This window comes from Lissotriton helveticus, chromosome 1_1 (assembly GCF_964261635.1).
Source record: "Lissotriton helveticus chromosome 1_1, aLisHel1.1, whole genome shotgun sequence".
Lineage (NCBI taxonomy): Eukaryota > Metazoa > Chordata > Amphibia > Caudata > Salamandridae > Lissotriton > Lissotriton helveticus.
In genome coordinates this window covers 1012347155-1012363422 of record NC_136057.1, presented here as the reverse complement: position 1 = coordinate 1012363422, position 16268 = coordinate 1012347155, and the positions used below count along the sequence as shown (strand labels likewise).

Here is a 16268-nt window from a genome sequence, read left to right as displayed (position 1 = left end):
GAGCCACCTTTGGATAGGGTAGGGAAGGGCCTCCAAAAACTGTTCGAGGTAAATCATAGCCATTATGTCTTCTTTGGAATGTACTTGTGGCTTTAGCCACTTGTCAGCAGTGGCTTTTAATTTGAAGTACAGGGTTTTAGGATTATCTGCGGCAGTGCCTCGTTCTTTTCAGAATTTTACCCTATAGGCCTCCGCATCCATCCCCATGTGGTCTAATATCAGTTTTTTATTTCTGGATATGGGGTATTACCATTTGGGTTGGCCACTTGGTACGCAGCTTGGGCTTCCCCAGTAAGGAGAGGGGCTAAGAAGAAAGGCCATTTGGCTTCGGGCCAGCCTGATGCCCTGGCTGCCCTCTCAAAATTGAGAGGAAACGCATCTGGGTCCTCCCCTGTGACATATTTTTGTAAGGAGACATTCAGGCAGGTTCCTGCCCGTATTTGTAACTGTGTTGTCAGTTCTTGACGGTCGTCTGCCACTTTGAGCATTTGTTCGGCATGATTAGCAAGACTGTCCTTCAGGATTTCCCTGTCGGCCTGCGCAGAGGTCATTTGCTTTTCCACCGCCCATTCTAGCTTCTCCTGGCCTCTTATTAATTGTTGAATAAGGTTTTCCATATTGAGGCGACCGCTATCCCACTTCTGACACCACGTGTGGCGTGGTGGAGAAGCAGACTAGGGCAATGGAAGTGAGTTTTACGTTCTTTGCTTTATTAAAGGTTAACTTATAGAATTCTAGTAGGTGTGGTTTGTTACAGTTCTTCTTTTCCTGATAATTCCGCCCTGTGGGGGTTTTCTAACACCTTCCTTCACCAGTGCTCTTGTGTGGTCATGCAGCCGGACGGTCCTATATGCCGCCTCTAACTTGAACTATTGGCTTTCCCCCTTTTCACCCCCTCCCTGCCCCTCCTCAGTTGCGCGGCGCCAGGCAAGCTGTAAACAACCCCGTACTTTGTGTAGCCACGTCCCCCCTGGGCCGTGGCTGGAGTGCTCGCGTTGCCAGGTAGGGTCTGGCTGCCCGTCTGTTTCTCCGGAAGCTTCTTCGGTGCTCCAGGGCTCCTCCAGTTTTCTGGAGTCCTTCGGGTCCTCTGTTCCGGTTACTGTGTGGTCCCACGGTGATACCAGGAATGTCCTCACCAGTGTCTCCTCTTCGTTCGTGGTGTGTCTTGGTCCGAGTGAACGCCGCAATCCTCTCGCGTCTTCCGTAATGAGGCCGCCTTCCGGACCACGTGACTCCGTCACCTGGTACATATCGTCCGGAAACTTAAAGGGCCAGCCCTCTTCCTGCCCGGTCTGCAAATACATAAGGGGAGACGGGGATAGAAAGTGCGGAAACTGTCCCGAGGTTTCGTCCACAGACATAGCATCCTCACACCCTCCCATGTAATTCTCCCCTGGTTACCGCAAACCGGGAACAATATGGATATGGAGGGGTTGGTGAGTAGCCCAGAGGTTTGCCCGAATACCTGGAGGATCGGTAGGATCCGTGGCCCCGAAATCCATGGGTCCATCATAAAGAAAAGGGCATCGTCCACTTATATAATGCAATTCGATCAGGTTGCGACCGAGGCCACTCGAATCCCCGGACCACAGGATCTCGTACCCAAATTGCCAAGGGTCCGATCGCTGGGGCAAATAAAAGAGGAGACGGGGGTAGCCCTGTCTCATGCCATGACAGACAGGAAAGGGGGCAGAACGATTCGCCGCAATGCGCATTGGGTATATGCTAGAAAACACAGGCCAAGATTGACTGCCTCGAGAAGTTGGAAGAGATACTCCCAACAAAGTGAGTCAAATGCCTTGTCTACCTCGGCAAGTAGTATGGCTGCAGGGCATCCCAGCTCTGGGGCCAAAACCATAGCATTGTGGACCCGGCGAATATTGTGGCAGGTAGCCCGGTACGGCATAAAGCCAGATTGATCTAAATGGACCAGGTCTTGTATACAGGCTTGTAGGCGATTGGCTAAATCCTTACTTAGAAGCTTAGGTTCAAAATTAATCAGAGAGATGGGTCGATATGAGGAGGGGTCTTCTGGTGGGTAGCCCGGTTTTAAGAAGAGGACAATCTCCGCTTGCTGCTATTCCTGAGGCCTCTATCCCTCGTTTTGACTCATCCAAAATATGATCTCCCAAATACCACTATCTAGACTGTTCCCTCCTCTATATCTCCTTTATCCTATTCAATCAAACTAACAGACTTCAATGTCCACCACTCAAATTAACAACTTCTATTTCCCTATTCTAGTCCACCCTTAATTCTTTGGGTTCCAGAGTAGCATGCTACTCGCGGAAAAGCGCTTTAACGCCTCGTCAAGGGTAGCAAGGGCTATATAAATGCAATTACTCAGTGTGCAAAATAATTGGGACTGATTCTGTCCATGGCAGTTAATGGGAATTCCCCACACTGCTCAAAAAAAGGGTTTGCAACATCAGAGGCGAAGCGTGAGTTTTGCAATTCAGTTTTGAGACTATATTTGATAAACAGTCACAGTTCTTTCACACAAGTCTGAAAAGAACTTATGAAATGTCCAACTATTTCAGTGACTATTACTATATCCAGGAGGTCTACTTGGCCATTGCAAGAAATCATGCATGTACCGGTGAGAACATTGGGTAACTGGTAAATATATCTGTGCTCTACTGGAAGCGGCATCTGGCTGATAAACTATATACCCATTACTGTTCCTGTTAATAGCCCGTTAATATTTAAGATACAGAAAATAACATGCCATTACAATTAATGCTTTAACATGCTATGCTAGTGCCATTATGTGCCAGTGAAGAACTACATATACAGGAGAGTACACAACTTTCCCAGGAAGCTTACATTTGGAGTATATGGTCTTGATTAAATATTCCAAGGCGCCGCTTATAATAGGATGCTCAAGGTGATAGCCACCCAAGAGGGTTGTTCAAATCTGTCACAGTTGTTTCTCAATGTACCAGTATGCCCAGACTGATCGTTGGTTCTTAAATATGGTAGGGCTGCTGTTGGTGCCAGGGGTTTTCTCACTGTGCTTGTGGGGGGGGGGGGGGGTGGTCATCACTGCTGAGGATGCCAGGAGTCTTGCTTGCTGCTCGTGGTGCTTAGGTAGGTGCTGCTTAGTTATTAGCTTCAGGTTACTGACTTATAGACTGAGACCCCAGATTGTAGAATTGCACCAGTTGCCATGATGCCCAAGTATGTAAACTACACACTCATGTGCCAGTATTCTTATTCTGTGCAGTATTTAAAACACATATTGCTACACTAATTTGAATTTCACATTGACTATGTATGTAAAGAACTCATTGTCATCCCTTTTTCCACCTATAGTCATATTATTTAAATCTCAATTGCTTAACACAAATATCTCCACTGATGGGGCCATACCAGTTTCCAAGTCAACACTGTAGGTATATCTCCATTGGCAAATGTTTTGTTACCTTGCTTATCCTCTTCTTTGTTCTCCATTTTCTCTCCCTCCACCTCCAGTTCTCCAGTGTCTTGCATGGTGTGGCATGAGCTGCAGCTGGAAATGAGGGAAAATAGTTACTGCTAGTAAGGAGGACCACTGCCAAGATTCTCTAATTTAGTACATATTAAGAATTAAGAATTTGACAGAGTGGAACCTCTGTCAAAAAAGTCCTGTTTATCATATTTAGTGTACCATCAAAATAAATGCACTCATTGAGCCCAATTCACAAACTGCATTTTGTAGTACATAAAAGTAGCACTACAGTAGCACTGCTCACATACTACAAAATGCTATTTACTAACCACTTGTGGAGATGTCCACATATTTTTCTGTGAATAAATCTCTGCCACATGTGTGGAGATCTCTGCAGACAGAGGCGAACATTTTGGTAGCGTAGAAAGCTGGAGTAATATAATATACGGTGATGCTAGTTAGAATTTACCATGCAATACTCTTGCAATGCCCCAATGATGGTCCTTGGATTCACAATAATAAATTCTACGTTTAGTCCTGGTGGAGTGTCAAAGAGCAGGCAGGCTTTACTAGAGGAGCATGTGCTAAGTATTTCAGAGTACCTACATTGACGATAAATAATTGATACAACTCGAAAGAAATCCAAAACCATTTCATAAAAATAAAGGTGATTTTTATATAAATATAGACACCAAAATGAAGTCCATCGTCAAAGTATAATCAGAGTTATGGATTTTAGAAGCAAAATTAGATCAGTGCAAAACAGTTCTGGAAAACGTTATCATTGCAGCCAATGGGAGAAAAAGCACTAGTGATAATCCGTCCCTTTTAGGTTGAGTTCCGTGGAGGGGAATGGTGATGTGGGTCCCAGGACCAAGCCACGACAGTCATTTTAAGTTTACCTGGCTCGAGAAGCCTGGGTACAGAGTTGTCCTGGCTGACCTTGATACTGAATCGGGAGCTAGGGGGTAGCTGATTTTACAGCTTACACAGTGCTGGTGGGGAACGGCTGCAAAAAGTCAACAATGAAGCCACGGCTGATGTCAGAAAAAGGTTTTGCTAGGTTCTCTTGAGGTACAGCGTCGAGTAAAGGTGGTGGCAGTCACACTGGTGACCAACAAGCCTTGGCAGCAGCAAGGTCAGCAGAAAATTATTTTGAGGTCCAGGGGAAAACAGTAGCCACTTGAAACTTACTGCAGGTTAGAACTACGTTTCCTACAATGCACTGGACGGTATACTTCTGGGTGATCCCTCAGAGGGCACGATGGCCTGCGATTCTTTGGTTCCAGTACATTCTTTTTTACTAGTCCAAGGGAGTCTGGAGTTGCCTTTAGATCTCAAAGGGGTTCCACTGTCTGGGGGATCCGGGCTTTGATCCAGGACGAGGCGCAGTCGTGCAGTTCCATCAAGGTTGCCACAGGTGTAGAGTAGCACACCTTTGGTTTGTGCAGCTCCCGTTGTTTAAAACTTGGGTTCTGGGATTAGGGATAGCCCTTAAACCCTAGATTTTGGGGTGCCAGGGGTGTGGGTGCAAGTGTCTATTGTGCCACTAGCCTCAGCTGCTAATTCATCTTTGAGGAGACCACTCAGGGTGTGTGCGTCAGCTTTTCTACCCACTTTTTAAACTGCCAGAAACCTTTCTCAGCTGTACAGACCAGGTAGCCCACCCCAGAGAAGTGGCTAGCCTTCTGTGAGTGTACACGTCCTGAGTACCTAATGTTCTCGCCTACCTACGTGAAAGTGTGCCTGGGGGCAGGGAGGAAGGCTGTTTCCTCCTTTGGGAGGCAGCCTGGTTGCATATTACAACCGGTGAAGGCTTTGAAGCTGACCTCCTTGATGTGCCACTTCACTAGTCATCCTGTTAGGGAGGGAGGTGAGGCCTCCTTCCCGCCCAGGCCATTGATTCGGACTCCTGGAAGAGTTCACATCTCCTGGCAGAGGGTCAGATTCCTTCTTGGTGGCAGCAGCTGCAGGCTGGCCGCCAGAGCGCAGGAAAGGCTGGGGCAGACAGGTGGGAAACCTCAAAGGTAGCCACCTGGGTTCATGGCACATAGTCTTTGACACAACATTCGGGGGATGAGGGTCGTTGTTCGATACCAGACATGACATATTTAGGCGGTATCATAATGGAGCTGGATACCTCTTGTTTGCGTGCCAACCCATGTTATCCGATGGACCACCGATCATTTATAGTAGCATCTAATGATAAAGGCCACTATAGGGACATGCAAACTTGTGCTGATATGTCCTCACTTTTAATATAATGCCCCCTGCCTCCTGGGATCAAGAGGCCCACCTTAGGGTTGACTGACTTATATTAAAAGTAGAGCATTGACATTGCCACACATGCTGAGTGCAAAGTCTAGTTTGACCAGTTTCCACTGCTCCTGCAGTCTGTAATTGCAGGCCTGCTGTCATTAGTTTACTTGGGTCGCTCAGGGTGGTAAAAACAGTTCTTTAGGCCCCGGTGACCCCTTTTACACCCATGTCGTGGGTACCACTGGTACCCTATACTAGGGACTTATAGGACTTATAAGGGGGTTGAAGTCCTTGCCAATTGGGGTTAACAATTCACATGCAGCTGTTTTAGGGAGAGAGCACTGCCACTTGGGCAAAAGGCTCAAGTGCACTTTCAGAGTCATAACCATCAATATTGGAGCAAAGAATGGGGGATGACCATGCAAAAATGTTACTTTCCTACAGGTAGTAAATGTGGTAGGGATCAAGGGGAGTGGCTGGACAATTGGGAATACTCATGCCTAAATGGGTGGGGTTTGGGATAAGGACGGGCATGGAGATACACACATCCACCCACAAAAGAATACAAATTCATAAACAAAACTTCTGAAGTCATTACCGCCAAAAAGGGCCCAAAATATTAGTAAATGTACTCAAGTCCTGCCTTGGAGTAAGTCTTGCACCACACATGTCCAATCACAGGTACTGCAAACTCACTGCCATATAATCTAATGAAGGAAGGGATGAAATATAACACCCCATAGAATATAATAATAAATACATCAAATTGTTTTGACTTTTATATTAAATATATAATACATGCACACATATAAAATTGTTTTAGAGTTTAATAGTTAGATTCAATTAAATATTCTATATTTTACAATTTGAAAAAATATTTAACTCATTAAATTACTCTTAAACGTCTGATAAACATGTAGTTATTTAAAATATTATAAACAGAACGACTCATAAATATTCATTTTACTAAATATTAAAATGCTAATCATTGTGTTATTTTATACATTTTGCTGAAAAATAAGATTCAGAAACAAAATTAATATTTTTTAACAAACTTTTAATTTGATGAGTTAATGTGCTGTTATATTTTATTACTTCTAGAGGAATTACAAATATGTTAAATTAAGTTATATTTGTATTTTACATTAAATTATGTTTTATATTTTTAAGAACTATTCTAAATTATTATTTTTCAAATACTTTCTTGTGGAGAGATCTGGGCTCTGGTTTAAGAAAATCTCCCCTTACATGTGAAAAGTTAAATTAAAGTAAATTCTGTCTTCGATGTCTCCACCCCCCCAATTCCGTTGGAGACATATAACTCTGGACTTAGGTGTAAATCTACGCACAGAAATCGTAAATACGAAAAAAGTGTAGGCTTACATCTAAGTGCAAGAGCAAATTTACACAACTGTAAATCTGCACAGGTGAATTTACCTTTGAGAATAGTATGGGGTGCCCAACATCTGCCCACCACTAAGAAAAACCCTAAGTGGTAATACATTTGCAGCACATTCTCTCCACAGGGTTCCGGGTCATGTAGGACAAGAGAACAAGAAGCATGAGCCACAAGTGTATTGCATACTTAAGGATCAGATATTTAATACTGGATGATAGGCAAGCCTTATATTCACATGTATACTGTCCCAGATTATTCTATTTATTTAGACTACACCATGCTCCATCGTACTGAACAAAATGTACCTTGCGTGATGCTTTGCCACTTAATTTCTTCCAATTCATTAAAAAAAACACAATTGATTTGTAGCTGCGTACAAAGTAGAATATTAATGTAGCCATTGCATTTATCAATCTTGTCAATGTTTGCAATACCCCCCCCCCCCCCTCCAATCTTTGGGTTTAGGTACGTTAAACTTTTCGATTTCTTTTTACATCTATGAAGCAATAGTTTGGTGAGCTGTAGTGATGTAGATGAAATGGAAAAACATGAAAATTAATTACACTTGAGTATCACTAGTTTACATGGCCGGTTGTTTTGGGATTACATAATAGCCCTATACTTTAATTTGGTTAGTAGATGTGGTCATTTGTGGTTTCGCTTTCATAACTTTCAAGTTCATCAAATATTACTTGATTCTTTCACACTTTCCCAGGTCTGGTTTTCTAACAGAAGAGCCAAGTTGAGGCGTGGAAAAAACCTCAAAATGGAGGTGAACCAGACAGGTAGGTGCTAAATGACTTATGCGCAGCTTAGGGATTCATTTTCTGCTCAACGCCAAGAAGCAAATACAGAGGCCCAGGTCAAATGGAGGAGCCCTTGTCCCCTGGTGATCAGTCCTGGGTAGCTTGAAGTACTATTGGACAGTAGTATTTGCCAATCCAGGGTGTTTCTAACCTCTAGCTTGGGTCAATCTGTGGTGCCCTTCTGTGGTGGCCGGCACCGATCAGGGGTGGTGGGGCAGGGGCAGAGGCTAAGGCTAGGGAGGTGTAAAAAAATAAAATAAAAATAACCCCTTAACGCCACCACATCTCCCCTCCGTGTCAGGACTTGCCAAGGACCAGGAAGCACCCAGGCTCCCCTGACCAATCACAATGCTGCAATGCAGCATTGTGATCAGCGTTGTGATTGGTAGGCACCCAGGCTCCCCTGACCAATCACAATGCTGCATGCAGCGCTGAGATTGGTCTGAGTGCCGTGGTTCATCGCTCAGATGGGGGGACTGGGGACCTGGGCATGTTCCCCACACAGGCTGTAATGCAGCCTGCATGAAGAACATGCAAGGTGCGCATGACTGTTTGGCCGGCCCTAGAGGGCCAGGCAACCAGTCATTGTGCAATTGGAGAGGGCAAACCACTCATCCTCTGCCCAGTTTTGAGAGCAGAGCAACCCCACCTTCAAAGCAGCACAGAAACTTAAAATGATAATAACTTTGAGTTATTATCATTGTATATTTCCTTTTTTTACACTGTTTAAAAGAAATGGGGCGACGCTCATCCGCCTTATCGGAGGAGCCGTCACTGGTGTCCTTTTACCCAAGCCCATAGTTTGCCTCTTTCCACATGAGATCTTAATCTTTTATTGCAGCATCCCGACCCCCTTCTCACCTGTCTATGCACAATATTATCATAAACCTTATCCACCAGTTCTAACCTTTATTTAAACCCGAAGCCTTCGATTATCAAACCATCTGCCTGTGATACAACAAACAGTCCATTCCGGCATGTAATGACTAACAACCCTTGTGCTTGCAAGAAAATGAACCATTTCCACCTTGTATTATATCTCTCTCCTGCCACTATCTGCTCTTCCACCTTCTCTACTCCTTAACTACCTGTTACAGAACTGCATGCATTTCTACTGCTATTATTTTCTCCTCCTATAACATCACATTGTGCACTGCATCCTAATCCTCTACTCACTACAAACTACTTTTTCCATACTCTCACAAAACTAGTTACTCATCCATTCTGCATCTCCTACGTTTTAATAAGGTACTCTTTATTTGCATTTACAATGTATTTCACGGGAAGGTATCTCTAACAGACTTCCAACCCACATCCTGCTACCTTGTGCCATTTGCATTCCAACGCTTGTAACCCACCTCTCCATGTTGTAGCAAGGGGGTAGGCACTCTCGGGTAGGAATAGGGGACCTTGCAGTCACACTTTTTTGCTAATAGCGCCAGGGGTCTGTTGTGGGTGGGAGGGATTGTATGAACAAACAATTTAACAAAGAACTATAACAACCATTGACCCCATTACCTGATCGTATCAGAGTGCTATGTCCTTAAAGGTCCCTAGCGGGTCAGCACTCCTGTCATGTTTGCCCGCTGCACCTCAAGGCATATTCTTGGCCTGATCCCCTACTGCACTTGTGTTATTGAGCAGTCCCTTCGAGCCTCCGATTGACTTCTAGCCCGCTCATTCTCGCCTCCTCCTGTCACAAAGCCCCTCAAGAAATCAAGTAAGCTACCTGTATAAGGGGCCCAGCGGCATATCTGCAGCGCTCAAGGTTGTCTGTTCTCCAGACGAACCTCCAATTTAATGACATAAGCATCCCATATGGTGACACCTTGAATTGAACCAGATCGCCGGCATGCTGAGTGTATGGCTGTTCTGCTATGGCCTTTTTCTGTAGGTCCTGAGCCAGAGTGTAGTCTTGAGAGGTTCTGGGGCTTTGCACGCCATCACTATATGGTGTTTGTAGAGGGACAGTGCTAAATCTATCATGCAGCACTGTTGTTTGTTCTTATTATAACTAGGCATCCATCCCAGTAGAGAGAATTATGATTTGTGGGTTAGTTCCCTTCCCACTCAGTCCAACACCTATGTCAGTGCATCAGTCCAGGCCCATTGTATGTTCGGGTACTACCACACCATATCATAGAAATACAACTCTGGCATGCAACATGGAGGGCACACTGCTAACGTGCCCGGGAACATGTGGCTGATGTGGTAAAGGGAGAGGTAAGATCGATGCAAGTAGTTGAACTGCAGGAGCTTGAATCTTGAGCTGCATGATATTTGCCTTGTGTTCTTTGATTCTGTCCTCTGGCTTGCCGGTTTGTATGGACTCTGACCACAGAGTTTCTACTACGTCGCGCAGTACCGCCAGCTGTTCTTGCAGAGCAGCATACAGAACTGCCACAGCTCTGCATCCACCCCTGTGTGTCATGAGTCAGTGCAGTGATGCACTCCATGGGGGTTTCCCCGTCCCCACGTAGCAACCAGCGCATGAGCCAAAACGCATCCTGCTTCTTCTACTTAACCGGTCTAAACTGCTCTAATCCCACCGTCAAACACCTCCACTAATGCACATAGTGGATCATCTTTAGGGAATGCAACTAAAAACTATTAGCTTTCACCACTTGTGAAAGCACTACCAAATTAAAATAATTAGCTGAACACTAATTCCTGGATTCCTGGAGGAGCATGTACCGGTGTTGAGATTTTTTTATCTTACACGCCTGGTATAATCATCATATAACCCCCGCCATTGGTAGTATGGTCCTTTTTTAAGCGACAAGGAGAGGGGAAACGGAGTTGTCATTTACATTAAATACAAATACAATCAAGACCAATTGCGACTTCACAGGAAACGACAAAGAGAATTGAAGTGAGTTTTTAGGGATTTTTTAACAAAAAATAATTTAAAGCAAATCATTAATTCAACAAGTATTTAAATTGCAGTCATCATTATTACAGATTCAAATAATCGATATTTCAAAATACAGTAAAATAGCACATTGGTAAGAATTACAAATACTCTGCAAAATATGCAGCATGTATGTCCCATAAAGGAAAATACCTCATTAAAATTAAGTAAGGTTTGGGTGAGAATGTCAGTTAACTCAAGCAAAATAAGATAAGGAGTCAGCTTCAGAAAACCAAATGAAAGTTTCTGATGAGCTAATAGGAATGCGTAGGCCGAAGCCGTAGCACTCAGGCAATGGAGATTAGCAGAGGCTGGAAGTGTCTTCTCGGCTTGAAGTGAGCAAGCATCTCTAAGATCTGCTCTCTAGGATGTGCCCTAGTCTAAGGAACACATGCTAGTATAATTCAACAAAACACCTGTTGTAACATTTCACTTTGTTCTCACTCCCATGAACCAATCAGTCTTCACCAAACTCTGGGAGCAGGTAAGCACTCTAGTTTCACACGTGTTGGCTAAGCCCTTGATTTGTTACTCTGAACAGAATATTATGGTTCAGACAGCTCTTCCCACGAATCACACTTCCTGGCATTTACCTGTCCTCCCGTTAAGAATCTCACTATCAGTTGTCTGATACATAACAAATGCCTATTCACTAATTAACAGAAGTCTTCTGGAAAAATACAGCATCTGCAGTGGAAAGAAAAGGAAAACATATTGTGCAAAGCAACTGCATAAATGCTTTTATCCTTACCTGTAAAGATGACATTTCAAAATGCATCACTATGTAAGATAACTTAACTCATTACAATATGTTATCTTGGGAATTTGCTTAAAATGGCTAAGTGTGAGCACCTACTACAACTTGAATGTCATATGTGCACATGTAATTTAATGTTATTAACTACTTTACTAATAAATGAGCTTAGCAATTGTTCTCTACCACATGCTACTTGCCAAATAATAACACTTCAAAATGTCTCGTCAGTGGTACACTTTCAATACATTTACAATAGAATAATCGGTCACATCTATTCATTGTGCAAACTCACGAGATAAGTCAGAGATTCAAAGTTTGTAAAGAACCTGCACCTTAGGAAAGTTATGTCGGATCACGTGACGTGAACTGCTACACCTAGGCAGAACTGTGATGCCCATATTGGTGCACAGCTTATAAAATGGTCACCCCTATGTGTTCAGTGCACCACCAACCTCCTCGTTAGTTAAAGTGGGTGGAAATCAGGTCAAAGAACACAGACCCTCCGTTTAGAGGTCTTTTGATCATCAATTTGGTCATTAAGAAGAGACCAGGGCCTGCATATGCCTCCCTTCCATTCAGCAGTGGTGTAGCATCCCAAAGTATTAGGGTAGAAAGTGATGGCATATGTCTTTTGATACGCCCCCCCCCCCCCGCCCCCGAAGACATCATAGAAGGAAGCATCATGAGACAATGATGAAAGATTGCATATTTAAAAAGAAATCTGTATTGAAACTTCTAGGTGGCATTCCAGATATGTGACTGACTCTGCCGTACCCTTGCTGTCCCTTCAAAAGTTGTACCCATTATGCAGGCTTCGCAATTTCCATTTTGCATCTAGAGATACTTGTGAACTTCTAAACAGAATCCTATCTCTGTCGCTTCTTGTTTATAGTCACAAATGGAAAGAATGTTTGTCTCATACTTGTAGATATAGCTTTAGGCTTTCACACATATATCTTTTTACGTGTTTTCTGCTCTTCCCTCTTGTTCTGCACTCTGCTCATCTGGCTCCAGGTTCCAAGGGTGACTGGATCCTCGCACCCTACGTTCCGGCTGCCCGCGGCTTCCCTGCAGGTCATCCCACCACACTGACCGCATCCGGCTCCCTGAAGGTAGGTGAATTATGTCAGTGCCAGGAGGGAACTGTTGAATGAATGGGAAGCTTTCTCAAGGAGTATTGAGCAGGGGTACTCAAGGAAGCTCCTCCTCCTTAGGGTGTTCTGAAGCACGCAAAGAACAGATCTCGCTTCTTCGCGTGGGAGGAAGGGGTGCCACGTGCACACGGTGAATAAAGTACAAGGGAAGTGCACCAGGTCCTGACCAGACCACACAAGGAAGAGGGAGTGCGAGTTTGGCTATCTCATGTGACAAAGGCTACTGAAGATTTGGAAACAAATGAAAGATATCTGCCAGCGATCGCAGGTGCTGCATCTGTTCAGCCAGTGAATGGACAAAAAGTAACTGCAACATTGTCACCGGCTGTATAGAGTGTCACAGCCATTGTTTAGAATGGCACTGAGGATCAAACAAGTATAGAAGACATGGACTTCTCATGCATCAGGTATCAACGAGGAGCGTCCGAGGCAAAGCCAAGACAGCATCATTACTTAAACCTAAGGGGCTGCCACATGTCTGGTATGATCAGCAGACCTGATTTATTACAGCATCAGTGATCAACCCTAACAGGTTGGCACATTGTGTAGTATTGTGCAGATGAAATGACCAAATACACCAGCTTCCGTAAATGAGAGTAATTTAGGGCACAAATCGTAGCACAGAGGCACAGGAACATCCAACTAAAACGGCGAGCAGTTGCTGGCTACTGCTCTTCGTGTCTTGTAGTATTTAGTGCTATTTTTGTAGTGCAAAATGCATATTTGGCCCATTTTGGACGCAAGGGTGGATTTTGCATCAAGAAAATTGAGCTAAATGCTGGATTATGCTTCTTAAGTAATTATGCATAATTACAAATAATTTTGCGGTAATTCCAAGTAATTGTACTAGAAAGAATTACGTCAGTTAAGTCCACCCCTAGCATTGTTACATATTTGATCTACACCACTGGCCAGCATGCATTCAAAGGGTATTTTCATGAATGTGAATGTAAATCTGAATATTGCATACTAATTTTTAACTCTCTCCCTGGGTGTTTTATTTTATCTGTTTTCTGTGCACTGCCAAATCGCGTTGCCTAAATTTGTACTTTGGCGGTATCCGTCAGTTAGATTCGAGTCCCCCATCTTGCTTGAAACAAGTTCAAGTTTTGGTGATCTATAAAAGTAGCAGGCTGGTGTGACCGCGCACAGCTGGTGAACCAAAGGCAAGCCCTCTGCGCCCGTCCGCATTCCAACCGCGCTCCGACCACGCACAGCGCCAGCCACACTGCCTGTGGGAATCCACTTCACCACACTGGATTAGTTATACCCGCGACAAACTGCTGCACATCGGCAAGCAGCCCTCTTGACGTTACACCGCTGTTATTGATAATGAAATGTGTAATGCTACCGGAACTAACCTCATGGGTTCTCTTAAATGTGGCTTGTTAAATGCAAGATCTGTACTAAAACATGCAGAGGAAATTAACTTAATGCTTGATTCTGGGGGATTTGATTTTCTGTTTATTTCTGAAACTTGGACTAACCCAGAGTCTGCAATTGATCTGGATAAACTCTGACCTAACGGATTTAAAATATTTAAAAAAAACTCGACCCATTAGGAAAGGGGGTGGTATTCGTATTCTTTATAAGGACAAGTGGAATTTTTCCATTTTCCCCATGGATGAAGTCATTGAAATCAAAATACCCGGCTTCCAGTTGAAGGGGCAAAAGGGGAATGCTGCTGTTGGGATCCTTTGCTACAGGCCGCCAAGCTCCCCGTGCTCATCTCTTCCTCTTTTTCTAGATAGCATAACTAACATGACTTTGACGCATGCCAACCTTTTCATGTTAGGAGACTTCAATCTCTGGGTGGAGGGAAACTTATCCCCAGCACATAGGGAACTGATGAGTTCCTGTGAACATCAGTCTTTACGAGTTGGCGCCAGGCCCCACACATATTGGCGGTCACACTCTCGACCTCATATTCTCCCCAGGAGGACTGATATTAGTTGAGGGAATTACTCCTCTGTGTAGGACAGACCATTCACTTATCACCTTTCACCTACACGTGGGTAGGGAGGCGCACCACAAGAATATTGTCATGTCCAAAACCCGATAACAGAGCTTGGCATAAACTTCCTGAGCCTTGCGCAGGGCCCATCTTTGACCTCTCAAAGACTGTTAACCCCTAAAATCCCAAAGAAATGAATTGTCAAACTTTTGATCGTGAAATTCTTTGGGTACTTGATAAGCAGATTCCCTTCCTGACCCACAAACCTTGTTTAGGTTCTTCCTCTCCCTGGTAAAACGCGGTCCTAAAGGAGACTAAATTAGTCTGTAGGCAACTTGAAAGGAAATGGTGGCGGCACTACATAGATGAAGATAAGCTCCGTCTGAAGACCTCCTTAAACGATTATAAAAATGAGGTTAGGAAAGTAAAAGCCAATTACTACTGTGTGTTAATCTCTGCTGTCTTTAAAAAAAGCTAAAAAGATCTTTGACATACTCCGTGATCTTGCAAATTTGTCCTGTCTTAAGCAAGCTATTACACCATTACAGAAGCTATACGATGACTTATCAGACGTATTTGAAAATAAAATCAAGCTGATCTTAAAAGATATTGAAAGCTCAAATAAACTAGAGACTCTTGCTTCCAACAAAAACTGTTCTACTCTGCATACCACTCTTCTTAACAGTGGTACTAGTGAGCTTCCTTAGCTTTGGAACAACATACCACAGTCTTTCAACTTTTCAAAAGTAAGATTGGATAGTTTTGACCAACTCTCTATTGACGAATTTAACATGCTGTTCATATCTATCAGGTCTGGATCCTCTATAGACCCTCTTCCTCTGAAGCAATTGAAAATATGGAAAGACAAATTATCGTCCTGAACTTTGTAACCGGCCCCTTGAAACTGGTGTGGTGCCAGTATCCTGGAAAAAGGCCATAATCAAGCCATTATTAACGAAAGCCACAGCAGATCCCACAATCTTGGCCAACTATAGACCAATTCATCTTGTTCCTTTTTCAGTAAAGATACTGGAATCACATGTAAAATCCTGATCCATCATCTGGTTAGAGGAGGAGCAATTTGACTTGAGACCTGGCCACGGCCCTGAGACCACACTACTCTGCTCTTCTGATGAAATGGGCAGGATGGTAGACAGCGGTCATTCAGTGGTGCTTGTCCTTCTTGACTTGTCAGCAGCCTTTGACATGGCAAAATACCACACTCTACTTTCTAGATTGTCTTCAGTAGGTGTTGATCAAAATGGTTAAAAACATCGACAAGACCGTTTCCAGGCAGTGGCCACGCCCCCTTTCTGCTCTAAATTCAGAACAACTCAAAATTGCATCCCACAGGGATCTTCACTGAGTGCAATTTTGTTTAATGTCTATATTAAGCCATTAATCTTCCTCATTACAACCTATAAGATCAAGGTCAATAACTATGCAGACGATACTCAACTGATTCTCTCGCTTAACAACAATCAGTCAGATTCTATGAGTAACTTTCAGGCTTGCATACTAGACATTTGAAATTGGATGAGTGTAAATTCCCTGAAGTTAAATGTAGGTAAACCTGTGCTCCTCTGCTGTTCCTTCAG

General features: G+C 43.7%; 1 protein-coding gene across 1 annotated transcript in view; it reads left to right on the top strand.

Moving 5' to 3' along the window:
• Positions 1-16268, top strand: part of PAX4 (paired box 4) — a 253499-nt gene that overhangs the window by 208313 nt on the left and 28918 nt on the right. Inside the window, exons 8-9 of the mRNA XM_078656109.1 lie at positions 7804-7873; positions 12577-12674. Coding sequence (XP_078512235.1) covers positions 7804-7873; positions 12577-12674 — 168 coding nt within the window. The remainder of the gene's footprint in view (positions 1-7803; positions 7874-12576; positions 12675-16268) is intronic.